This window comes from Tenrec ecaudatus, chromosome 9 (genome assembly GCF_050624435.1).
Source record: "Tenrec ecaudatus isolate mTenEca1 chromosome 9, mTenEca1.hap1, whole genome shotgun sequence".
Classification (NCBI taxonomy): domain Eukaryota; kingdom Metazoa; phylum Chordata; class Mammalia; order Afrosoricida; family Tenrecidae; genus Tenrec; species Tenrec ecaudatus.
In genome coordinates, this window is record NC_134538.1 from 78,453,380 (window position 1) to 78,480,868 (window position 27,489).

The 27,489-nt window shown below is 50.3% G+C and overlaps 1 protein-coding gene across 1 annotated transcript in view; it reads right to left on the reverse strand.

Annotated features, from left to right (window-relative positions):
• The window catches only part of CHN2 (chimerin 2), a 331,295-nt gene that overhangs the window by 163,666 nt on the left and 140,140 nt on the right, over positions 1–27,489 (reverse strand). The window contains exon 2 of the mRNA XM_075558229.1: positions 3,218–3,256. Coding sequence (XP_075414344.1) covers positions 3,218–3,256 — 39 coding nt within the window. The remainder of the gene's footprint in view (positions 1–3,217; positions 3,257–27,489) is intronic.

Here is a 27,489-nt window from a genome sequence, read left to right on the forward strand (position 1 = left end):
CTCCGGTTCCTTCTTGCATCCTCCTTTCAAGCCCACACGTAGATTCCGTTTCTTGTGCAAAGCACTCTCTCCTCCCAGCAGGACGCAGAGTAGGACCTTGCTACTAGCGTCTGCTTTCTTTTTCATTTAACCTGTTGACAGTCTGTCTCGCTCACTAGACTTTATGCTGGAAGAAAGGATGGAACGCCTCTCCTTCACAGTGGTCCTCAGGCACGCAGATGGCATCCAATGTCTGTTTGTTGACAGAGTGAATGGATGACTGATAGCTCTGGGAATAAGACTGAGGATCGTGAGCTTGGTTGTACTATTTAGTTAGTTTAAACCTAGCCCAACCCCCCAACTCACAGGCTTGTAATTTTTGGAGGCACACCCCCGAGTCAGGTCTTCAAGGCTTTGACCAACGTGTTTGGGGAGGTCAGGGATGGCACTGCAGATGGTAAGCTCGCTTCTGGGGCTGCATGTCAGCAGAGGGCCTCACACAGATCCTGGAGGATCAGTATTTGGGGAAAATAGGAGATGATAATTCATACGTGTGTATTGAATGAGAGCCGTGGCGGTGCAGTGGTTATGCATTGGGCTGAAATCCACGTTTGGCAGTTCGAAACCACCACCAGCTCGAGAGAAAGACTGAGCTCTCTACCTCCGAAAACAAGTTCTAATCTCAGAAACCCACAGGGGTCACTAGCAGTCAACATCCACTCTGTGGCAGTGGTTTGGGGCTTGGGGCTTGGGGGTTTTAATTATTAAATGGCCCCAACTGTCCCTTCAACGTGTGACATTTCATGACTCTGAAGACAAACGCAGCAGCAAATAAAACACAGTTTGGTTGTATCCCCAAATCAGAGTTAAACCAAGTACACCAGGATAAAAGTGATACGGTGATGATGTAATTAGTAACACCTCCCCATCTTCTCTACGACCAAGAACGACCTTTAAGAGGTTATAGTAGATGGCCTCAGGTCTCTTAATTTGGGCCCATGTCATCCTTTTACTTCCCCTCAAGCTACCTGCAAAGGCATTCACTCAACAAATGGTTATTGGGTATGCATGCAAGGCATCTCTCAAGACATATTCTGTTGATTTACCAGCAGAGCTCCTTCACACTCCATTAGGAAACAAACAAACAAAAGCATCCAATTACAAAGTCATTAGCATTTGCTTTTAGAACAGAAGATCAGAACACTGAACAGGAGACTGGAAGGGACCCAAGGGCTCTGCCCAAGCCCTTTATGACAGGTGGGAGGGCAGGCCCCACAGCACCCAGCGAGGAGCCTCGAGCGGCGCTGACATGGGAAGACAGACAGCAAGGTCTCGCCGGAGTCACGCAAACAGGGTCAAGGACACTAGTACAGCAGAAGCCCGTTTTTAGAAAATAAGACGGACAGACAGACGAAAGCCATTAAGTGTCCACCGTGGGGTTTTTAAACCATTGGGAGGCTATGCCTTCCAAATGGACAGGGGTCAGGCAGCAGGGAAGGAAGAGAAAAATATGGGCCGGCGACTTCCTTGGGGAGATTTTCACGTTTGGCTTTATGTGTTTGTACGATGATTGTCTTTTGTGCGACTTGGTCTTGTGTTTGTAGTAAGGACTGGGCAGAACTGCTTCAAGGGGCATTCAGTGCCGTGACCCTTCAGAAGCAGGCTGCCGGGCCGGTGGATTCCAACTGTGGCCTATGGCTAGGAAATCACTGGTGCCACTCTGGGACTCCATCATCAAAACACACACATAGTAGGTCTGCGTACACTGACCATGTTCACTTACAACATTTTAGACTGGAGGAAGTCGGGTGAGCTGGAGACTTTGGTATGCTTCTGAGCCCCACTCCGAACGCCTCCCACCGCTTAGTATGAAATGCCGGCTCAGTTCCTTCACCACCCTGAGCCATGGCCTCTGAGAAGTGGCTAGTCACCGTCCCTGACACTGGGGACAAGAGGAGCCCCAATGGTATGGTAGGTGACGCATTGGGCTGCTCACCACACACAAGGTCAACAGTTTGAAACCACCGGCTGCTCCTTGGGAGAAAGATGAGGCGGTTTGCTCCTGTAAAGATTTTTTGGCTTTGCGAACCCACAGGGGCAGTTCTACCCTGTCTTAGAGCAGCGGCTCTCAACCTTCTTAATGCGTGACCCTTTCATACAGTTCTTCATGTGGTGGTGACCCCCGCCCCAACCATAAAATTATTTTCGTTGCTACTTCATCACTGTCATTTTACTACTGCTATGAATCAGGGGACCCCTGTGAAAGGGTCATTCGACCCCCAAAGGGGTCATGACCCACAGGTTGAGAACCGCTGTGCTAGAGGGTCGCTATGCATCAGAATTTGATGGCCATGAGTTTGAGTCACTTGAGGCTGGAGTGAGAGTCTAGTCCCTCAGAGCAGTGGCCAGCACATGCCAGGTCCTTAGTGGGCAGTCACTGTCCAGCAACATCAATGATGGCCAAGAAGTGTTCTTTACTACTGCTGCCTACGAGCTGAGCCTGGAAAGGCTCCAGTGTCCTCTGGCTCTCGGCATCATGGGTCCCCATCAGACTGCACTGCTTCCCTCTGTCCCAGAGAATGGTTTGGTTGGGCGTGGGGCCGGAGGGGGGGGGGGAAAGACAGGAGTTGGACAATGACTTGCCTGAGTTGCTGATTGTCAGACGGGACCTCTGTTGCTAAGGTGGGCCCTTAGTGAGCAGACGCTAGTCTTTGTATCTGTTCATTTCTTGTGATAGATAGCTTATGATATCCGAGTCTTAGGGTGATCAGCCAGAAACATGGTTTGGGGAGATCAGTGCATTCACCCTGATGACCACCTGTGTGTGTGTTGGGGGGCACCCTGAAGTCAGAAAAATCCCTTTAGAAACATTTCTGAAATGGACCACTAAGTTTTGGGGTCCTGGGAAGGGAAGGAAAAATATGGGGGTGCTGTGGCTACAGCGCCCCACTGCGAAGCAAAAGGTCCATCTTTGGAACCACCAGCTGCGCTGACGGGGACAGATGTGGCCGTCCATGATGACAGCGCTGCACCGTCCCTGGGGCAGTGGCATCTGTGCTCTAGGGTGGCTGCTAGGCAGGGCAGAGGGGCTGCTATAGGCCTCTCTGTGTCCTCTCTCAGTGGAAGCAAAGGGATCTGGGTTTTCCAGGCCGTGGATGTGGGCTGGTGCTCTCTACACCCGCATCCAGAACAGCTCAGAGAGGCAGGCTGGCTGAAGATTTTTATTTCAGGTACTCACAGTATGATTTCCATATCGGAGGCTGGTACTCTTCAGCATCTAGAAGAAAACAGAAAGAAATCAGTCCGTCAGTGGGATAGTCAAACTGTCAACGTGGGTCATCTCTGGAGGAACAATGGTCTGTCAGCAGTGCTCCAAGGGACACTCCCCACAGTGCTCACTGTGGGGGCGGCTTCAGGCCCGGCGGCTGGTGGGGGGAAGAGTATGCAGCCGCCTACTTGGGGCCTTGACACCATGCCACATGCGTCAAATGACTTGCAGTGACAGAACCAACAGCTTCAGCCATTTGCACAGAGCCCCGTAACTCAAAAAAGAGTCTAACATCAATGAACTTGACGGTTGCCTCTAGTAATCCTTTCCACCAAATTTTGGAAGCCGATTATACTTCGGAAACATCAGCCATTGAGAACGCCACGGACACAGTTTACTTTGACGCATCTGGGAGTGCCAGGAGTCAGATTCAACTCGATGGTAAGTGACAGATAGGAAGCTCAGGGGCATGGCTGTCCTGCACTCCCTTGGTATCAAACAGCCTACCTCCTGATGTTGGCAGCCTCACCCTCATTTCCACATAAAGGAACAGACGGCTCCAGCCTCACACTTTAAGGCAGGTTAGGTCAATGTAGGAAATTTTTGCCTCCTCTGAGAACAAAATATTACACATGAGAACTGACCCGAGTGATGGGTTTGCCCAAATCTTGCTCAATTATCTTTGTAAAACTTAATTGAAATTCTCTCACAATTCGTCTCTCACTCTCTGGGGCCCACCTTATCAAAGTCCTCCATTACAGGTCGGCTAGGTTGTTTTATATACATGAATCTATATCTTTAGTTCCTACTCTGTTTAGGAACCTGTATCTGAATAGCCAGTCACAAAGACACACACATACACAACTACGGGACAGTAGTCAGGCCTCTCCTAGGTACTCAAACCCGGCTTGCCGAATAAAAGCAAGAGTAGGGTACCAGGGGGATAAGAGGAAAGTGGGGGGAGAAAGGAAGAACCGATCACAGGGATCTACATATAACTCCCTCCCTGGGGGACGGACAACAGAAAAGTGGATGAAGGGAGACATCAGACAGTGTAAGACATGAAAAATAATAATTTATAAGTGTTCAAGGATTCATAGGGGAGGGAGGGGGGAAATGAGGAGCTGATACCAATGACTCAAGTAGTAAGAAAATGTTTTGAAAATGATGGCAACAGATGTACAAATGTGCTTGACACAATGGATAGATGGATGGGTTGTGATAAGAGTTGTAGGGGCCCCAACTAAATAATTTTAAAAAGCGGGCCATTGACTCTTAATGCTTTGGTCAAACAAATAAAATACTTCTTGTCATTATGAACTTTTAAGCTAAGCAAGCAATACGTTCTATCTTTATATGTGACACAGACCGATTTTAATGGACTGCTCGTGCTTGTTGTTTATAAAGAAGTCTAATAAAATAAATCAAGCCGCTGAGTTTACAATAAATTCTGGCATCGTCCATACAATGTCCTCTCAACAGAAAAGTCAAGCCCCGCGTGTTAAAATGTTGGTGGCATTCTGGAGAATATTTCTTCAAACGCAAGTGAAGATTAAACGTGCGCGTGCGCACACACGAGTACGTGGGTCAGGTCATTCAGAGTACCGCCCACGCTTATAAATGTCCCGCTTCTTTTGGATGAAAATTTTAAGAACAACTCCTATGACAAAAGTCCAGCAGCACAGAGCTTCTTTCTGCACAGTGAGCGGAGATCCTGCGAAAGACAAGGTTGTCCCCTGCCTGCCTGTCAAAAAGAAACAATCGTCCTCACACGTCGCAGTGAGACCTCACGTCCGAAGTCGCATCAGACGACCTCTCACTGCCCGTTGCGGTCTTGTTTTTTGGTGGGAAGTGTAGGCTTTGTTTAATCGGAGACACTGACCCTAGCTTCGGGTCCTGGATGCCATCTAAGCAAGTATGCCCTGTCCACTTGCTCTTCATGGGCAACTTCACATAAAACCAGCCAGTTGCCTTTGAGTCAACTGACTTATGGGACTCACGTGTATCAGAGGGTAGTGTTCCAGGGGACCTTCAACCACTGGTTTCTTTTGGAAGTAGATCACCAGACCTGTCTTCTGCGGTGCTCGGCTGTGAACTTGAACCTCCAATCTTCTGGCTAGCAGAGAGCAGGTTAATGCACTACCTACAGACCCTGGCAGGAAGTTACCCACAGAGGCCGGAGAGCATAACATCTCCTTGCTAGAAACCCTCTGAGCCCTGTTGCATGCATTGGGAAGGGGATGCAAGCTTCCATCTGGTGTACAAGGCCCAAGTCACCACTTTGACCTGACAGAGACATCCTCCCTCTTTCCGCTTGGCATCCTGCCACAGTGGCCTTCTCTCATTCCTAGAACAAGACAGGTTCTTCGGAACACCAGACTCTGCTTCTGCGGCCCTTCCACGCCTCACAAGATCTTTGCGTGGTTGACTTGACCCATTATGCAAGGATCAGTTGGAAGTCACCTCCCAGGGCCTTTCCCGCCAGCCCTGTGCTATGTAGCTTTGCCTTTACCCCCGCCACTCACCTAACACACTGCTTATTTCCCTTCATAGTGGTTATTAGCATCTGAAATTGTTTATTGATTTGTTGATATGCTATTGTTCTCCTCTCGTCTATAGCCACCCTCCATAGAAGCAGGAGTCTGGCCTCAGTCACTTCTGTTGCAGCAGCCTTTAGAAGGGGATCTTGGCATAGAACAGGTGTTTGAGAGTTAGAAGTTCAATAAAGGAATGCGCTCCCAGGGTTCAAATCCTGCCTCTGACAGTTACTGGCTGAATGAATGGAGACGGCTTACTTCATGTCTCTCCAAAACTTCACAGTTGCTCACCTTTGTAAAGGAAAAATAACAAAGGCACCTAGCTGTCTTACACCCTCATGCTTAGCACTGCCACGGGGATCAGAGGAGATAAGGTCCTTGAAGTCCTTGAGCCAGAGCCTAACAAGTGATTAATTCTCAATAAATGCCCAGGTGGCACATCTGTGGAAACAAAAACCATGCTTGGCTATAAATGGAAAGGCTAGAGGTCTGGGTTCCCCCAGAGGCTCCTCCAAAGGAAAGCTTGGTGATCTACTTCCAAAACAGTGGTCGAAAGCGATGGAGGCGGGCTCTATGCCGATACATCATGTGCCGGGTTTCACAGCAAATGCTTAATTAATGCTTAATTAATGCTTAATTAATGTCACTGTGCTGTTGCCACCCATGCCTCATCCTGTCCTGACTCTTCCCAGGGTGCCTTGTCATCTTCTCGTCCTTGACTGCAGCCCAGGGCAATCGCTCTTCTTGCCCTCAGCATGTGGAGTCTGTGGTTAAGGTTTAGGGATGTTGTCAGTGAAGGTGTTTCTTTCCCATGAAAGAATTCGAAGTGAGAGGCCACTGGTCATGTTTCCGTGGGACACCTAGCATCACCTCGGTCTCCCAGACACTTCCACAGACCACTAATGCACACTGTTAGGAGGCCTTGGACAGGTGATGAGGCACAAAATATATTTTTTAAATGTTGAAACAAGTGTTTAATTGCCTCCAACACTAGCCTACCATACACACACTCATTGCCCAGTTTCATACCATACTTTTCAAAGGTTTACTTCATTTTTTCCATGGCTTGTCCCCTCTTCTTTAAAAACGAAACAAAAGCAAGGCAAACTAGAATAAGTTTGGCAAGTGAGGAAAAATGAAGGTCAAGTTAGAGGCAGAGGTGGATTAGAGTGGAACTCCACCTGCTTCTGATACATCATTCACCCTGCCAGGCAATCCACCTGCTTTGGATGGAATTGTGTTCTCCTAAAATATATGCTGAAATCCAAACCCCTGCGCCTGTGGTTGTAATGTCATGTAATATAAGGAATGACCTTCCATCATGCAATCTCAATGCAATATTAGGTCAATGGGGGCACACCAGTATAGGATGTGTCCTAATATAATCATTATGGAATTATTAAAAGAGTACATTATACACAGAAACAATGGCAAGCTGAGGAAGGCAGATGCCCTGTGGGGTCCCCCCAAACCACTGAGGTTCAGCTACCAGCAAGGAGGGAACTCACATGACTGAAACTTTGCTTTGGACTTTCAGCCTCCAGAACTATGAGAGAAGGCATTTCTCTTCTCTAAAGTCCTCCACTTGGGGCATCTGTGTTATAATAACAGTGGGAAACTTGAGGTACCATCCTAATTTACATATATTGAAACCCAGAAAACAACCCTGTTGTATAAGTTGGTAGTTTGAGATGCTGAGGTCACATGAAAGAGTGGGGCAGTATTTCACTGATCCCATTGTCCCACATCATAATTAGTCAAGGAGCCATGTCTACCGAGGGCAGGAGCGACATACAGCCTGGTGCCTTCTGAAAGAGTGTGCTTCTGCTACATGTGTTACGGGTATCAGAGAGGGGAGAGGGAGCAGACGCAAAGAAGCTCCTTATTTGGAGAAAAACGGACTCAGCAGATAGGGACTCGGTTTTTTTGGGAAAGGAACAATGCAGTAAAATGATCAGTGAGGCTTTGAAATGTATCGCTTTAAGCCATTAACTAATGGATCCCGAAACTTCAGTCCTTCGATGCTGCATTTCTGTCCGTACGGATCCTTCCTAACCGAATAAACAAAGACACATAGAGAAGACCTTCATTGCTGTTCCGTCTGTTCACAATAGGAAAAGGTGGAAACAACCCGAAAGCTTGCTGAGAGGGGTATGTTGAATAAGTCACCGCATGTCCCAACCTCGGGGAGGATGGTTCAGATCACAGTTTTGTGGTCAACAGCACGACATTTGAAGCTAGACTGCCCAGGTGAAAACCCAGCTTTGCCACTTACGAGCTGTGTGGCCACAGGTAAATTGTTTAATCTCTCTGTGCCCCAGTTTGTTTTCATCTATACCACTGCAGGAAACCTAGATCACAGCATTCAATGCTGTGAGGTTGGAATGGGTATAACGTGCTAATGTGTGGATATGTAATATACTCTATGTGTGCTGCTGTTACCATCTATCTTTAAAGAGATAAAGAAATATTCGAACCACGCCATTAAGTGTTAAACAAAAGAAGTTATTAGGCATAATCACATTAAGTAATAAACAAGACAAGTTATTAGGTACAATCACACTCAGAAGATACATTATAGGTTGTGTTTGTTAGGTGGCATGGAATACCCTAAGTTTGCAGTACTGCTTGTACAACAGAAAGAAACACCGCCCATCCTGCATCACCCTCGCACCTGTTGCTGTGTCTGAGCCCCTTGTTGCAGCCACCGTGTGCCCCCATCTCTTAGAGAGTCTTCCTCTCTCCCTCCCCCCTCACTGCTCTTGACCAAGCATGATGACCGTCGCCAGGGACTGGTCTCTCCTGATCACACGTCCAAAGTATGTGTATTTATCTACCAAAAGTCTGTGTATGTATATGCACAGAAATTTTGTAGAAATCTACACACCCAATTATTGACAGGTGCTACGCTTAAACTCAAAGACTACAGAATGGATTGCAAGTCAATGTGGACAGAACCCGACAATGAGGCAACATACAATAAACCAAAATAGCGACATTGTCAAGAGTCTCGTTTTGCTTAAAGGCACCATCAGTGCTCATGGGAGCAGCATCTGACACACTCCGAACGTGTGACCCGGAGAGACCAGAGCCTGGAGAAGGACATCATGCTTGGTCAAGTAGAAGGCCAGCAAAAGCAGAGTAAGACCTTGAAGGAGGTGGATTGACAAGGCGGCTGCAATGACGGGCTCAAAGGGAACCACCTTTGTGTGATCCCTGTGAGTAGGAATGGCCTCGGTGACACCAACCGCAATACCAGTGCACCGAATTATGCAAATCTGTGGGACCTGTGTTTTATTTTTATTTTTCCTCACTGCTCTTTATTATTTCCCTTACATGTTTGTATAAAAATTAAAATGAATGAGTAATGAACCAGCAGGAGTGCTAAAATACACAATTTCCAGACACCACCACCTTGAAAATACAGTAGCTGTAAAAAGACTCAACAGAATAATTTCTATCATAATTCATGCAGCATGGACAGATGTGGCACAGGCTCAATGCCACAAGGGCTGAGCATGAAGCAAGAGGAAAGGGCATGGGTATTTCTCTAGCAGAATGCCATGCCCAAGTTCCTTGACCCTCTTTTCAAAATGCTGTGAGATACATTGTAACGAGTTACTCAAAGCGTACTGGGAAGTAGACATCTTCCCTCATTAAGGAGGGGGAAGATAGGATCTAAAAGAAGTACAGACCCTTAAACAGTGATCAAAACCTCACGAAACTAGGTAAGAATATCACTTGAAGAAATAATGCATAAAGATTCAGAACATACTTTCTTTAAAAAAAGGAAGAAAGAAGAAACTTAGTGAAAAGGACAGGAGGTGCTGGCTAATTCTTGAAAGTAACTTTGAGAAAACTTTTTGTACTACAGAAATAAACCCTGAAAAGACAGCCCTGCATTTCTCATCGCTGGGGGAAGAGAAAGCATTCTGGGATCAGACCCTGGTATCAGCACTGGGGGCGCTCTCAGTGTTGGGCACGATGGAGAGGGCAGCAGTGTAACTGACTGCAGGTCTCACAAAAAGACCTCCTTCTAGAATCTGTGGTTCTCAACCTCCCTAATGCTACGACCCTTTAACACAGTTCCTCATGTTGTGGTGACCCCCCCCCACCCCAACCATTAAATTATTTTCGTTGCTACTTCATAACTGTAATTTTGCTACTGCTATGAATCTGGTGACCCCTGTGAAAGGGTCATTCGACCCCCCAAAGGGGTAGCGACCCAGAGGTTGAGAGCCGCTGCTCTAGCTCATTAACTGTGTATAAGAGCACTTCTTCCCACACTCACAAATACTGGCTGTTATCAGTATACATCTGAATTTTCGACATCTTTGAGACAGTCAAAAATAATCACGTCTCACTAAAATTTGGACATAAGGTTGACTGTCAGCAGTTATTCCATAGGCATCCTATTGCTATCAAGTTCTGCTGGGTTGGCTGCAAAGCAGGACAACTCTGCACACAGCAGAAGGAAACACTGCCCGGTCCTGCACCCTCCTCACCATTGAAATGTTTGAGCCCATCGTTGCAGTCTGCCTTGGTCTGGAAGCTGCTAGAACCTGTCCACCATGGGTGTGCCTGGTGGTATGGGAAATGCAGGCTGCATAGTTTCCAAATAAAGATAACACTCAGGCCATCACAGTAAGACAAGACAGCTGAGTAGTGGGGCACCCATACAGGAAGCCCATTGACTGCCAGAAAAAAAAAAACACGGCCCCAATAAGTTCGGTGTAACGAGGTTTATAAAGAGGAGAGGAGGGCAAAGCACAGGAGATCAACTATTGGCTTATCTTCCTCTGACTGGACTCTGCCCTCCACCTTCAGTGACAACCGCAGGTAAAGGTGACTTGGGACCTGGCTGCTGACCACATGACCCACACTCACCAGGAGCCCTGGTGGCACAGTGGTTACAGGGGGCTGCTAACTGCAGGGCCAGCAGTTTGAAGTGGCAAGCTGCTCTGGGGGCTTGCTATTCCCATTCAGAGTTGCAGTTACAGTCTCGGAAACTTGCAGGGGCAGGTCTGCCCTGTCCTATCAGGTCGCTATGGGTTGGCACCACCTTGATGTCAGTGAGTTTTCAGCACCTACTCTCCAGAAACTTTTTGAGATTTGAATGAGGAAGTAAGGGTTTGGGTCATTATTCTTTTCTAGAAGGAAAAGACAAAGTTTAAAGTAGGGTATGCAGTGAGCTGCTAACTTCAAAGTCAGCAGTTTAAACCCACCAGCCACTCCTCAGGAGAGAGATGAGGCATTCTATTCTATATTCTATTCTTGTAAAGAGTGACAGCCTCCGAAACCCCAAATGGGAGTTGTGTACTGTGTCCGACAGGATGGCTGAGTGCAAATCTACCTGATGGCAGTGAGGCAGAGAGAGTTAGGGAGCAGTTCCAGGCAGGCAAGCGCTTGTTGTTGGGATCAGGCTTTTTATGGTGAACATTTGATTTTGGGAACAAGAGAAGTATCTTACAATCAGACGCCCATCGTTAATTCCCATCTCCCACGAGAGTGCAGTGCGAAACAAACCCATCAGGTAAAGACACACGCTGGGTAGCACACGGAGGCCCAGGGTGCTCCCGGGGTAGGAAACTGTGGTAACAGATGGCTGGGAAGAGAGATGGAAACTTGCTAATCCCATATGTGTCAGCAGCGGCGGCTGCAGCTGTAAGACAGACGAGAGGCCACTGGGTATTTCGAGCGCTAGAAATGTGTTGATTCATTTGGATCACCTGGGGAGCCAAGTGTGAAGGAATGTGGGGACTGACTAATGAAGAAAAATTAAAGAATGCCAGGTGCCCCACTTGGGCAAGAGACAACTCAAGGGGAAGTCTCTGTAAACATCAGGGCCGGCCAGCTTCCTTGTCTTGGCTCAGTGGAGCATGACTAGACACACAGCAAGATGCAGGCAGGTGCTTCTGAAAACAAGCTTGGTGGTGGAGTCCCCGAGTTGAAGAATCATCTACCAGGGAATCAGGGTGCCCAAGCCTTCCTGGGAAAACCAAACTCGCTGCCATCGAGTCGATGCCAGCTCACAGTGCCCTTATAGACCAGGGTAGCCCTGCCTGTCCCTGGGGGTGTCCGAGACTGTAAACTTTTACGGGAATAGAAAACCTCCTCTGTCTCCCACCGACTGGCTGGTGGTTTCGAACGGCACACCTTGCAGCTAGCAGTTCAGTGTGTTGCCAATGATGCCAAGACTCCTTTCACATAAAGCTGTGTCTATTGTACCAGGCCTCATCTGGGAAGCAGCTGGTGGAAGGCTCGGGGTCCTCCCTCTTTGTCCCTGCTTCTGAAATTGCCAAGTCTCTGCTGCCACCTCTGACAGACCAACGCGTACATTTGCAAATGGGCTGTGGTGGTTTTTTTCCCAGGGCCAGCTGGATGGAGCAGGTTTTGAATCAGACTGGGGACAGCCACACAATGAGACAAAGGTTCAGAACGTATTGGATGATTAGCTTAATGGACTCGGCATGGGTTGGGATCCAAATGAAAGGGAAGAGCTACGGCGCAAATTGTTCCTGATGTGTGTGCCCACGCTCCAGCGGATGCTCAACACATGGCATGCCCAGTATGTCCAAACGTGGGCCCTGCGTGTATGGGAATGGCCAGCGCGGGCAGCCTGTGGCGAGGGTCCTGCTGGGACATCACAGCCCTGGACCAGCTCTGGCACCAGCTCCAATGCAGAGGAGATCGCTGGGGAGCACTGGGACGCAAGGGCTGTCCGCGAGTGTTCTTGCGGTCCCAATGGCTCACAGAATACCACAAGCCCGTCACAAATCATGACCTCTAGCTTCCCAGCATGCCCCTGAGAAACCTGGCACCCATGTGCTCTCTTAGGAAACTGCTGCTGGGGTGTGGGGGAAGAAAGGCCCTAGATCCGCTGTTCTCAACCTATGGGTCGTGACCCCTTTGGGGGTTGAACGACCCTTTCACAGGGGGTCGCCTGGTTCCTAAGAGTAGCAAAATGACCGTGCTGAAGGGCGGCATTAGGAAGGTTGTAAACCACTGCCCTAGCTGCTCAGACTGATTGTCTTCCTTGCAGAAAATAGTTCACCAGACTAGCTCCCCACACTACTGCCGGGCCCTCTGGCTGGGCCTCAAGGACCAGGCTGAGTGGAGGTTTTCTCAAGATGATGAAGTCATCAAGGAAGGGGCGTGGGTCGAAGTCTGTGGTCACTAGAGGGCACTGGGGCCCCACGGAGCTCTTGTCATGGGCCACAGAACAAGTGTGCAGCAGTACAGTGGGCCTATGGGTCAGAGACTGGCTGGATACATGCAGTGGGCAGGCCCAGTCCATGCTACTGGGAGCCAGGCCGGCAGAGTGTGCGGAGGTGAAATAAAGTCACTGACTCGCTTATTCATTCAACAAATGCTAACTTGCCTGGCTGCTTGGCCACAGGCTCCTAGTCGCAGGTGCATGCGACCACCACTGGTCACTTCTCCCCACTCATCTCCTTCTCTCTCCTCTGGCCCACTGGGCGGGCCTCCAGCACGCTGGCCTTCCCTCTGGTCTGCAGATGCCTCCAGATTCTTCCAGAGTTAGAGAGGAGTTTTCACTGGTCCTTCCCTCTGCTACATGACTGGTCTCTTTATCATCTGAATCTGTTTACCTATTCTGGCTCCTCTGAGAGGCCTTCCGGGATCATTCTGTCCAAAGTGGTCTCCATCCTTTCCAGGGTCTTAGCGATATCTGAAGTTTGGGGCTATATGCGTATAGATTTGCTTATTTTCAATCTCCCTGCATTCAGACAGGAAGCGCTGTCAGAGTGGGAACCCCACTTAGCGTGTGTTCTGATCATCGTTAGCTGTTAGGGTGCCTCTTGTCAATTCGAAGGAGGTGGTCCTTCCAGGCGGGCACGTGGTTTGGCAAACGGACAGCACCTTTGGGTGAAGGAGGAAAACATGCTTCTTCCAGGAGACACAGCCCTGAGCCAGAGCACATGGACTGGTGAGGAGAATGGAGTCCGTGTCACCCCTAGTGGGATAACTGGGAGCCACAGGAATGGCCCTGCCGACTGGACCCCAGAACCCAGGAGGCACTCAATAAAGACATGGACAGTGAAAGGCATTGCTTGCAGACTCAAAACTTTCATTCCTACCCAAAGACAGAAGCAATCAAATGAGAAGGCAATCATCATGGAAAAAGAGGCTGGTGAGGCGGTGTCTTGGGCAGAACTTCCCAACCTTTGAGCTGTTGGCCTGAGCCCAGGGAAGCTAGACCCTTGTTTTGGCCTTGCAGCCCTGTCCAGGGGTTTCATAAGTGTAACCTTCAGAGGAAAGGGGTCCTACAACAATGCCCATATTTGCCAGAGACAGAAAGGACCGTATGCTACATCTGGTAACACAGCACACTGGGCCTGGTCCAAGAGCTACTCTATCACCCAGACATCTCCTCCAGCAGCCAAAGAACACCCAGCCCTCCGTGGACAATGGGTTCCCGGAGCACAGGGGTGCGGTCTCGGGGCCTTGGCAAGACAGAGCATGCCACTGAGAGGAAGACATGGGCCTTGGGAAACAGAAGAGGTTCAGCCTGCTGACAGAAACAACCGGACAATTGTGTGTGTGTGTGTGTGTGTGTGTGTGTAGTAGGGGAAGGAGGAGTGTGGAAGGTATTTGAGAACGGGTAGAAATTAAAGGACTAGCTCAGGGCCAGTTTATAAAGGTCCTGTGGAGCCATAGTTGGGGGTGGCGTGGGGGTGTTCATCTTTGTTCAGGAGGGAGGGGGAAATGCAAGCAGGGAAGACACCGATCTAATTTGTACCTTAGAGAGTTCACTTCGCCCCAGCCACAGTGTGGCGTGAGGATTGGTGGAGAGGATGGGAGGGAGGGCAAATGTGAGGTGAGGCTGGTCGGGTATCGTTGAGGTCTGAACTGCAATGGTGGCCGATGGAGACATGGAGACAATGGGATCAACAGCGCTTGGTGATTTGCTGGATGCACACAGAGAAGAGAGGGGGACGTAAAGAGAGACTTCTGGCTTGGGGCGGGGGGGAGACAAATGGCTTTGGGCTGAATAACTGGACGATTGGTGGTGCCACTTTGAGCAGGAGGGCCGGCCACAGGAGACAGACGAGGGCTAGGCAGATGATGCTCCATTCCGTTTTTCCCTTTTGGGATGCCAAGTGGACATGTCTCAGAGGCAGTTGGTACGTAGGTTTGGAGTTCAGAAGGGAGCTCTGGACTAGGGATCTAGAAATGGAAACTCAGCACACAATTGATGCTTGTGACCATTCATACAGGTGGCCTGCATGAGGGTTGAGAATGCAGCGGAAAGGGAGCAGGCCATGCCAAGTTCCCGAGGAGCATCAGCGTCTAGGGGGTGTGACGCAGAGAATGAGCTCGGATCAGTGAGAGGTGAGGTAACTTGCAAGGCAAGATAAACTAAAAGTCATTTGGACTCACAGCGAGTCTATAGGACTGAACAGAACTGCCCCCGTGGGCTTCCTAGGCTTCAACTCTTTATAGGAGTAGAAAGCCCCCTCTTTCTTTCAGGGAGCGGCTGGTGGTTTCGAATTGCTAACCTTGCAGTTAGCAGCTGGACACATAGCCCCCCATGCCACCAGGGCTCCTCTCAAGGCAAGGTAAGATAGAGTAAGAAAGGAGGAGGACGCTGTTCAAGGGAGAGGGGCCGCGAAGGAGCTGCAGCAGCCCAGGGGCTGGTGACGGCCCTGCAGCGGGGCGTGGGTAGAAGTGACGCACAGAAGCTGAGAAAAATTGAACTTGAGGACCTATCTTTCCGGAGATGTGGCAGTGACATGGGGTGAAGGGAGCACTGCAGGGCATTGAATGGTCAGTGGCTATCATCACCATGACCCGTCCATTGCCATGATCAGTTGCCAGGTCTCTCCCCCTCTGGTGACCATCGCTCTACTTCCTGGTCCTAAGTTTTGGCAAAATGTGGATTCCTCTCACATGAGGGGCCGCTTTCCTGCTTGCCACGGTCTTTTACATGCTTTATCCCCACGACCATCGTGCCCATTCGGCCTGCAAACCCTTCTCTCCTCCCCAAGTCCCCTCCCTCCCGGTGTTCGCCTGCCCCTCTACAATTTCCTGTCAACAGGAATACCTTTCTGGCATTCCCCCAGAGGTCTTTTGGACATTTCTTGATTCATCCAACAGATATTTACCTACAGCTTACAGATGGCTTGGCACAAACGATCTCACTTGATGCTGGTGCAGATGTAAAGGAAGATGGACACTATGAGCTCAAGGAATGGGGAGGTGCAATAAAGACACTGACTCGCTTATCCATTCAACAAATGCTAACTGGCCTGGCTGCTTGGCCACAGGCTCCTAGCCGCAGGTGCACGCGACCACCACACGGGAAGAGAACCGCACGGTCTACAGCAAGGTTCCACCGAAGTGTGCTGTCAGAATGGGCAGGGAAGAGGTGCTTTTACACAAAAACATTTCTTGACACTGTTCCTGTACTATCTCTTTCCTAAACAGATCCAGCTCATGAAGAAGAAGGTAATTTAGCTGGACCTCAGCAAGCTCTCCAGCACCTCCTTCTTCTAGACCAGTGGTTCTCAGCCTGTGGGTGGCAACCCCCCTGGGGGTCGAACGACCCTTTCCCAGCAACATTTCAGTTATGAAGTAGCAACGGAAATAAATTTATGCTTGGGGGTCACCACACCGTGAGCAACTATATTAAAAGGTCACGTCATTAGCAAGGTTGAGTAGCGCTGTTCTAGACAAAGGGGCAGGGAAGCTTTTTCTCAGCCCAGGGCCATCGGGTATTGGTAACATCATTCACGGGCTGAGGGAGTCAAACATTGAATGAAGTCAACCCTGATGTGATGGGCTCGCTGTGGATCAGAGGAGACTCCATGGGAGGGAGTGGGGTGTGCGGCTTCAATGCGATGGCTGGAACTGCCTCTCTCTGGAAGGCATGTGATGTTAGCTGGTCTCAATGATCCTGTAGGCCTTACCCAGCCCAAGGGCTGGACGTTACCCACTCCTCTATCCAGAGAAACATCGCCTTTCTGTGTGTCTTGCTTTCTCTGGGCATTTGTGGCTCTTTAGAAGCCATGGTGGTTGAGACAGTGATCACCTGAATTCTCATAAAATCAGTCCACTGATTATGGCCCTGGAAATAATGCTATTGACAAACAACCAAGGGTTTTCTGGATCAAAGTCAAGTGGAGGAAATCTGGAAGTACAGAAATAAAAGAAATGCTGAGGTCTTCCACCAAAAGTGGAAGGATTTTTATTTTAAGTTTCTGGTGTAACTGAGATTTGGAAGGAGATAGGCCTCATTATAAGCATGATCTCTGGTCTGTACAATGTTTACGAATCATCTCCCCCACCCCCACCCCCCATTCAGTGAGCTAACCACTGACCTCCCCATCCATCCATATAGGCAGCCATTCAACCCTCCATCATCCACCCACACATTTATCCATTCTGTCAACAGATACTTAAGTGACAGACACTACTACACAGTGTAATAGAGAGACAACCAGAACTTGAACACGCCTTCAGTCAGTCTCACTGCCATCAAGTCGATTGCTACTCACAGTGACCCAATACGAGAGGGTGGAACTGCCCTGTGCATTACCGAGTCTGTAACTGAACGGTAGTAGAAACCTCATCTTTCTCCCAGGAGCGGCTGGTAGACTTGAACTGCTGAATTTGAGGTTAGCAGCCCAAGGAGTAACCCGCCACACCACCAGGGCTCCTTCAATCAACAGTGAAGGCAAATGAACACCGAACCAGTTACTATAATAAACTATAGAACATGTTGTGACACACAAAGTTCAGTGTCCTGAGAAAGTAAATAGCAGGGTTTCTGTGAATAGTTGTATCCCCTCAAGATGAGGAAACTGGGGCTCAAAGAGATTCAGCCATTTTTCCAAATTCTCATGGGTAGTAGAAACATGGCCTTCTTATCTACAGCTGCTTCTTCTAGATCTGGCTTGCTTCAGAGCCAACGGGTTTTTCTCCCCAGTACACCCATTGCCTTAGGGGAATGAATCAGCCATCCGGGCCAAAGCTCCAGTGAGAGGTTCTGTTCTTGCATATTTCCAGTCTGCTTCAATGCATAGTGGTAATGAGTTGGGCTGCTAACCCCAAGGTTATCAGTTGGAAACCATCCACTTTTCTGAGAGAGAAAAACTCCAGTAAGAGATACTGTCTCAAAAGCACCCGGGGGCAGTTCTTCCCTGTCCTATAGGGTCATTATGAGTCAGAATCGACTCAGTGGCAGTGAGTTTGTTTGGTTTCTTTCTGAACACCATAGCAAAGTCCAACCATTGTGTTGATTACCATCTATTAGATTTTTTTTAAGGAAATCTTACTAACTGAAATCACTTTCCCTTCTCCCTCTGTCTCTACCTTCCCCCTCCCTCCCTACCTATTCACCTGTCACCTCCCTCTAAGTACTAGATACTGTGTGTCATCTTTCCTAAAATCTCTTTCAATAGAAATAGTCCATGCTTGGCTTGTCAACTAGAGACCATTCTGGTGACAAATGGGCCCTGGCTTAGCCCAGTTGTTCCTCTCAGTTGGCCCGCTTTGTAGCAAGCAGTAGGGCTTCTGCCATGTAGTGGTCACATCCAGCAGGAGCATGTTGGCAGCCACTCACTCCGGCCCAATGTCGCCAGGTCACTGTCTTACAGACTGCTCACAGAGGCAGCTGCAGTGGAACTGGGCTCGCAGAAGCCATTCTTCTACCTAGGAAGGACACAGAGAGTGGTCCAATGGGAAATTCTAGACATTCTAGAGATAGTGGCTGTGGGAAGGTACAGAAAATAGTGAGCGCTCTCTTCCAAGAAAGAACCCGAGGGACAACACTGTGTCCCTGGTCCTTGCTCCACTCTCAGTTTCTGAGGCAATGGCTGGCCAGCTCCTCAACCTGATTCCAGATGGGCCCCCGATTCGTCATCTATAGAGACAGGAATTGCACTTGATGCCCTCTAAGTGTTTTAAGTGGAATGGTCAGTCACGAGACAAGTCCATTCTCCCTACCTGGACGCACTGCTCAGAGAGGTTTCAATGTGGCCCCACATTGCGAGAGGCAGCGTGTGGCTGGCAGTGGTTCCCGTGGTGCTGTCTTCCCACTGAAGAGAGCAAGTGGACCTTCTCTTGCCATCAAATAATCTACTTGCCTCATAGATGTGCGAGAACTGGCCTAAACGGGTGTACGCTTGGTGCCTGAGGACACAGTGTTAGTGGGGAAGACCTCTTCCTCACTCCAGACTCAATTAGTGGACTGCTGGCCCCTCTCTGGCCCTGGATTGTATCTCTGGGGAAATGGAGTGATTCGTCTCCTGGTTTTTTGCCATGCCCCTGGGCCCAGCACTCGTGGTGGAAGGGAGCTTTCTTGGGGGGCTTCCAACCACCAGGAGGGCAGGTGGGGACTGTTGCTAGTGACTGCCCAGTTGGCTCTGGGTCACGGTGACCCGGCGTGTGAAGAGAATAAATGTTGGCTCGTCCTAGTGGCATGAAGGACACATGTTGCATGAAGGACACATGTTGTTGTATGATGGACACATGTTGTTGTATGATGGACATATGTTGTGGCATGATGGACACATGTTGTGGCATGATGGACACCCTGGTGCAGTGGCGACGCACCTCAAGGTCAGCAGTTAGAAACCTCCAGCTGCTGCAAGGGAGTGAGATGGTGTTTTCGACTCCCATCGACAGTCTGGGGAACTCACAGGGGCCGGTCTAGCCCGTCCTGTGGGGTCGCTGTGAGTCTGCATGGACTCGATGACAGTGAGTGTGCGTTTGTTTCTGATTTTGGAATCCTAGGCTAGAGGAGTCCTGGAGGGTGGTGGTTACACATCGGACAGCTAACCACAAGGTCGTCAGTTGGAAACTACCAGCAGGAGAAATAGGAGGCTCTCTGCTCCCATGTGAAAGGGAAGGGGGTGGGGAGGGAGAGAAACTCACATACACACACAATGCAGCCATGGGGCCTTAATCCTGCCACAGCCTCGGAGTCCCATGGCCGCCACAGTCTTTCATGTATCCTGTATGGTCTCCGCTACATAACCACGGATCATGTTGCCTTTAAAATACTCCCCGGATGTCTGTTGCTGGAATAGTGTGACGCTGCTAAAAGGAAAGAGGGGTTATGAGCTGACACAGAACAGCCAGGGGTACTCTCTGTCTGCATCCCCCTCTATACCGTTTGCATTTTCAAAAGAAAAAAGCAGGTTACATCTGCAGTTGTGGCTAGGTCCGGAGCCAATGCCTTCGCCTTGCTTTTGAAGGCTTTCATGACGTTCCTCTACGAGGGGGACGGCTACCCTCCACGGAGGGAAGTTCAGGCCTATCGTGTCTTCCCCAAGATGTCGTGGGAGATTTGGAATCAAACCGTTTGAGAGAGAAACCCAATGACATGAGAAGTAAAGTCTAAAAGACACCCACTTGTCTGAAGGGTCAATCGGGACGCACAGCATAGCCCTGCACGCTGTCACTGTCCTTGTTGCTAAGCACCGTCAAATCAGTTCCCACCCATAGCAACCGTTTGCACAACCGAACGAAACACCTCCCGGGTCTGAGCCGTCCTCACAGTCGTTCCTATGCTCGAGCGCACAGCTGCAGCCACGGCGTCCATCCCTATTTGTAACACGCTCTGGCTGTGCATACGCGATCACGGCGGAGCTTCAAGGACATCGTGTGGCGGACAGTATTCGTTTCATTCTATGGATGTGGGACCCGAGGCCCAAAGTTGGCCAACTAGCTGGTATCCCATTAGAATCAGCGATGGCCATCACTACAGGTGCTACCCAGGGTCATGTCAAGCGGCGGTTGAAGTAGTATTCTATCACGTGTTTGTGACCTTGACCCTACACTATTTAACCTGCTACTTAGGTCTCTCTGAGTGTCCCGGGGTCCCCGAGAGTCTCACTCAGCAGGCTCAACGGCACAGGTCTGGTTGTATGGCTTTTGGTCCTCCACAAGGTTTTAAATTCAGCCTCCAACTATGACCACCAGCCCATGCCTTAGACTTTCCTGTGAAACAGGTAAAAACAGATGGGGCCCAGCCAAGCGGTCTAGCTGGGGGGTTGTCATTGGCTTTGATACTGGAAGTCTCTGGAGATCCTGGGCCTCGGAGTTTTGCTTTCCCTGGGGTTTCAGAGCTCTATTGTTTCTTTATCACCCGCTTTAAAAATAACCTCCTACGGAGAAAACATTTCTAAAGATCACAAACCCAGCCACTAGCGACACTGCACACACATCAGCCACCACACCACAGAGCAACAAACGCAGCACAGGAAGCGGGCCTGGGGTGTTCACGAAAGAGAAACAAGTCCGCTGAGTCGACAGCTGAAGCCACCCCTCCAACCTGCAAGGTGCTCATATGGAGCTCGGCTTTCATCTCAGTCTGTCCCAGGTGCATGAGCTGGGGCACGGTGGACAGGGAGCCTTCCTGTCACCGGTGCAGCAACCACAGGCCTCTAATAAAAGGGTTAAGAATAAGAAGAAGGCCAAGGCCAAGTGGCCAGAATAATTTCCAAAGGAGAAAGTATTCACAGGACATAACTGAGCAAGAAGAACGGAACCCCCTGGTCTCCCGTTACCTATGGGTGGTGTGGCTTCGTGGGGCCGGGGACAGCTGTGCCGCGTGCCGGTGGGCGGGTCATGTGCTCTTGTGGTTTGCACAATGTACATTTGTCTTCCTAATCGCAGCACATCAAAGTCCCTGCTTCAGAAGCCAAACCCTGGTGGAGGAGCCCTTCCCTCACTGAGCGCCGCCGGGGGGAAGGCTGAGGGGATTGTGATCGGAGGAATGCCGTGTTTGCACACCTGCTCCTTTAGAAAAGGTCGCTCTTGGTCGGCTTCCTTCGTCTGTCCAGCATTTCCTTGTCACTGCGTGCCTGACCCCAGCCCTCATCCTGGGCACACAAGTGGGTCTGCGGGGTTCGTGCCCAAGCACCCCGAGCCCAGGCCCTGCAGGGGTGAGGCAGAGGGTGATGGGGAAGACGGTCAGAAGGAGGGGGCATTGGAGCTGGGTGGCATGTTGGGTCATCTGTGGGCTGTGAGGAGGGAGCGGAAGGTGGAGGTGAAGAGGGCTTCTTCCCCCTCCCCCATCACTCCCCCACATCACCTGGCTTCTGAGATGGAAGGCGATGTCTCGGTGTGGAGGGTGTGCATGGCTGACGTAGGCTCAAGGACCAATGAGCATTTCCAGTGGGAGCCTGTGACTTAGCCCAAACCAGCCCCGCCCACCCCTGCTGCCTGTGCGGTGCATCAGCAAATGTAAGCACATCAGGGAGGAAATCTTTGAATGCAAGATGCTACCTCAAAACTCAACTTTAAGATCTACAGGGAGCAAGGAGAGTGTGACAAGAGACGTTTCTTAAGGAGCACTTCTTGTCCCTTCGGAGGATGGGACCTCACAGCTCTTGCTGCTTCGGGAAGAAGCCCCACCAAGACTCCTTACAGCACTGTCATGGAATCCCTGTGGAAGCCAGCCAGGGGCCTGTCAACAAAGTCTCAGACCTGTTGCGGCTCCACTCTCCTCGGCTCTGCCTATAGCAGAGTCAAGTGCTCAACTCCCCCAGGTGCTCAGTAAGTGCTTGTCTGATGGACCAACTGTGTGCACCTCCATCAAAGTAAGGGGAGGGGTGGGGGATCAGCTAGACTCTCCTTAAGGTTATCTATAGCTGTTATCAGGACTACGTTTCCAGACAAGGCTCAAGTCAGACACAGATCATCTTCAGGATGTCAGCGTGGCTGGTCGCAGACTGGCTGCTGTGATGAAGGAGCAGATAGGAAGCCCCTCCCTCCCCCACGGGCAGGATCTGCCGCGCGTCATACTGGGCGTACACACTCTACTATAAGCTCCTTACTAGTGCGTCTAGGATGTGAGACCTGCTTGCATAGTGGTTACACGTTGGGCTGTGATTGGCAAGATCAGCAGTTCAAAACCACCATCTGCCCCATGGGAGAAAAGCCATGGCGTGCTCCTTCTGTAAAGAGTTACAGTGTCAGAAACCCACAGGCAGGTCTACTCTGTCCTCTTGGATCACTATGGGCCGGCATCAACGTGATGGCAGTGAGTGAGGAACCCCACAAGTCAAAAGTTGGGGAAGAAAAAGCAAAGCAAGCAGCCAGAAATGGCTGGATTTGGGCTCCCTAAACGGCACAGGGAAGACCCCTTAGTCGCCAGCCTCCAGGTTTATTCTAGAAACTTACACGGGGATTTCCCATGTCCACAGCTTCCTACATCTCCCGACAAACAGGAGTAGAAGAGCAAAGTGGGCGTTCCTCTGCAGGCCCAACAGACCACTGGGAGCAAACGAGGCGGGCTTTGCAAATGAGACGCCTGGCTTCTTAGGGCCAGCTCTCTTTTCAGCATGAGCCCATGATACTGTCATAGCTTTCCTCTGGGCCCCCCAGGGCGCCAGAGAATGCAAGAGTGACTCCGCTGTTCCCCTCCGTGCGCACGGGACAGACGGCTAGTTCCCGAAAGAAGTCTCGTTCTTTTATTGACCACCCCAGAAATATAGGCGGTGGAATGCTAGACACCTTTTCTAACTGCAGCTTCTAACGGCGTTTTCAAAGTTATCGCACTTAACTGCTCCCAAGGTATGCACTGATGAAGATAGCTTATCTCTCACACATGGGCAAGGCTCTTTCATGCCTGAAATGCCTTAGAAACAACACAAACGCCGAGTAGACAGTTACAGCCTGTGAGGCTTCGGGGCCACACACTCAGCAGTAACTCTGCTGGGCTTTCTCGATCCACACTAGTTCTTTGACCCTAATCCTCTCCCTTTAGGGGCTGAGACGTGCCGAGCATTCGAATACGACGGACATGTTCTCAAACCATTTCTTTCCCAGCAGAATTCCCAGGGTGGATGTCTAATTCCTTGGTGCTGTGCCAAACTGCCATGGGCCCACCCACCTTGGCTACCTTCGAGAAGCAGTGACTATTAGATGGGACTTCTCTATCATGCGGCCTCCCCGATGCATTTTAATCCTGTCTGATAGCAGGGTGGTCAGAGCCATTGACTGTCCAGAGCCATGTAATCTCTGAAATGTCAAGGCCAGCCGGACCTGAGGGACAGTCTATTTTCTCTTATCAGTGAGCTCCTGCTCACTAGCCCTCACTCACTCATCTCGTCCTTGGCTCTTATCCATTACCGTGGAGCACCCAGAGGGCACTGCTTCCTAAGACCCTGTCCTGCCAGCCACCGGCTGCTCCACGGGCTGAGGCCGAGGGGCACACGCTAGAAAACCAGAGCGGAGCCTCGGGCTGGGGAAGGAGCCAGCCAGGGCGATGGAAGGGGTGAGATTACAACGCATTCTACAAGGTGAACTGTGCCACGAACTCCGGAATGTACAGCAGAGTCTGCCCCTAGTTTCCAAGACGGCTGCCATCCGATGTCCATCCAACTAAACCAAACCAAAGCCAAACTCTCTGCCGCTGAGTTGATTCCAACTCATAGCAACCCTGCCTCAGGGGGTTTCTGACACTGCGACCCTTTACGGTGGGAGTAGAAAGCCGCATCTTTCTCCCCAGCAGCACGGTTGGTTTGAAACCACCGAACTGCATAATCAACACATCACCAGGACTCCTGCCGGTTCAACTAGCTTCTTCTTTTTCATTTGTTACAAACGCACAAATACAACGAAACATGAGCTAACTGAAAGCACTTAACGCCATCTTTACATGCTTATACTGCACCCCCTCTCCCCTTCTCTCTTCACACACACACACACACACACACACACACACACACACACACACACACACGAGAGAGAGAGAGAGAGAGAGAACACAATTTCTTGAGTTGCTCTTACTTGCTTCTATCTGTCTCACTCACTGTATCCTCTCTTCTCTGATGCTCATTTTCTCAGAATAAGCTTCTGAGCCTCAGGACCCTGAGACTCCTTTCAGCAATGGGCCTGGTGAGGACTCCAGGAGTCAGCCGCCCCCTGGGTGAGGGTCTGGGGACACAGGCCTCCACGGACGCCCAGTGCGGCATGAGGACTGAGAAGGTGAACATGGAGTTGGTACCTCAGCTCTCTGTGCCCCCGCCCCATGGGCCATCAATATATACGAGAGACCCAAGGCCCTCCCCCAGCCTTCAGATGGGAAAGGAGAATGGGTCTCTGCCCATCACAGCCCCTGCTCCGTTTTCATAAACATCATGCCTCCTGTCCTGGTCTTCCCCCAACCCCGACTGCCCGTGAAGAGAAGGGCCTCTCCCAAGTCCAGTCTACACGCCCAGGCAGAGCCTTCCAGCTGAGTTTGCTAATCCGCTGGAAGCTCTGTGCTGTGTCACCAGCTAAGCCCTTCACAATCACTTTTCTATTTCAGCCACCCAGGAACCCCATGGGGTCGGCAGAGCATTATCTCTGCTTTAAAATCCAGCACAGAGAGCCTCAGGAGGAAACACTAGCCCCCAGCTAGCTGATAAGGTGCTGGGGCTGGGGTGGAACCTAGCCTGTCTCACCCAGTCCCAGGATTCTTAACCAGGATAAGAAACATGTGATAATATTATCATTTTGGCCTTCAAATCATACAAGCTAATCTTCAACCTCCATTCTGGTTTTCCTTTCTTAGAAGGTCATTTTACTTCCCGACTTCTGCCGCCCCTCCATGCCCAAGTCACACCAGTGGAAATTGTGTTGGGAAGGCCCAGACTTTGAAGGGAAGGAGAGGCTGTGACGGGGGCATTCTCTGCTTCCTAGTCACCACCACTCTTGGGGGCTCCTCCTCCAGGCTCTGGCTCTCCCCTGACCTCTCATAACAAGACTTTTGCCTTTTGCCCCTCGGGCCCAAGGGTAGTAACAGCTCTCCCCTGGTGGCACTTCCTTCCGTATCTCTGGGTTCCCTTGGCCTGCCTTAAAACCAAACCAAAACCACAGCCCTCCTGGCACTTCTGACTCCTGGGGTTTTTGAGACTGTATATCTTTCCTGGGGCAGACAGCCTCACCTTTCTCCCATGGAGTGGCTGGTGGATTTGAACTGCCAACCTTACAGGTTAGCAACCCCAAACGCCCACGGCACAACATCACCAAGGCTCCTCGACCTGTCTGCCTACAGCTCCTGCCTACACCCCTGCAATCAGAACGTTACTAGCTGGCTCTTGTCTAGCGGTCAGTTCGCCACACCGTGGTTGTGGTGGCTTGTCTATTGCTGGAATCTCAAATACCTGCGGGTCACCCAAGGTGGACAAGTTTCAGTGGAACTTCTAGGCTCCGGCAGAATTAGGATGAGAGCAGAGTGCTCTTTGATACAGTGCTGGCGGAGGAACAGTCCGGGTGGAAAGTACTGAAGGCGCACAGAGGCTACAACACTGAGCGTGAGCTCAGCATGGATGAAGAAGACGGTGCCGGGCCAGGCAGCCTGCCTTCTGCAGTACATGGGTCATCGTCAGCTGAAGCGGACTCGGCGGCGTCTACCAGATACCACTGCACTGCGGCATCCCACCTGCGTGTGCCTTCTGTCACCTCTTGGGAGCTCAGCGGACACTCTCTGTCACCCTCTAGATGAAAGACAAGACCACAAAACACCCTGAAACAAGACCTGGACCGGGCAAAGGCCACTGACCTCTGTTGGGACTCTGGGGTCACTTTCGACAAACACCTTAAACAATCAGGCCTCACGGAGGCGGCTGGGTTATCTTTCCACGGCTCTGTCTCCATTCCACACGGCAGCCGTCGAATATCAGGCGCACAAGCCAAAACAGCCAACTCCCCTCCCACCGCAGCATGTCAAGGCTGGTGGGTTAAATTTAGAACACGAATAAACATGTATCCTTGATCTGCACTGCATAATTTCATGTCTGTAATAAACTTCCCATGCTCCACCGCGCACCACTCCTAAATTGCCTCTGTATAAAGAGACTCATCTCAGCTCTCGCTTTTCCTAAAAATAAACACCGTGGCAACCTCACCAGCTCCAGCCCCGTGACTCTCTGGAACATGCTCAGTGCATAAGGCTTTCAAAGTTTCGTGGGCCGTTTTCTTTCTCTTCCTGAAATATGCACAGCACAAACCTGCAATTACAGGATTTCTAAGAATTTAAATGATCTGTCCTGGAAACGAAATTGATTCCTTTGTTGTTCTTATTTTAAACACGCAGATGCACAACATCCAAGAACAGGCATTAAAGCGCTTGGAGTTTCAGGAAAGCCCCCTTCATTACGCTGTATGGATTAATAGCTATCGAAGAAGAGCATTCTCGTTTTACGTCCTCCAGGCATCTCCAAGGATCTTGGGGCATGAGAAACCCAAAGGGCCGTTCTATTTTAGCCTCTAGGGTTGCTAGGGAGCCGAAATCAACTCGCTGGCAATGAGTCTTTTACTACAAAGTCGTTTTAGGAGACTGGCAAATACTTCAAGAGTTTCAAAGTGGTGAAGTGGCCACACGCTGGGCCGCTCACCAAGAGGTCGGCAGTTTGAAACCACCAACTACCCAATGAGCAAAAGACAAGGCTTTCTACTCCCATAAAGAGTGGACAGCCCCTCCAGCGGCCGTTCTGCCCTGTCCTGTAGGGCCACCTGAGTAGGAACTGACTCAATGGCACTGAGTTTGAGTTTTGGGGAGGCAAATCCTTGCAGATGACATTATGGTATTAAAATAAGATGGGGTAGAATTTCTCAATTTAAGAAGAAATGGATTTCATCAGCCAATGCGATAAAATACATAGCGACTCACCACCACGCCCTCGTGAGCTACTGATTGAGGCCTTCCAAGAGAGAAAGACGAAAGGATGCGATGCCTGCCTTCAG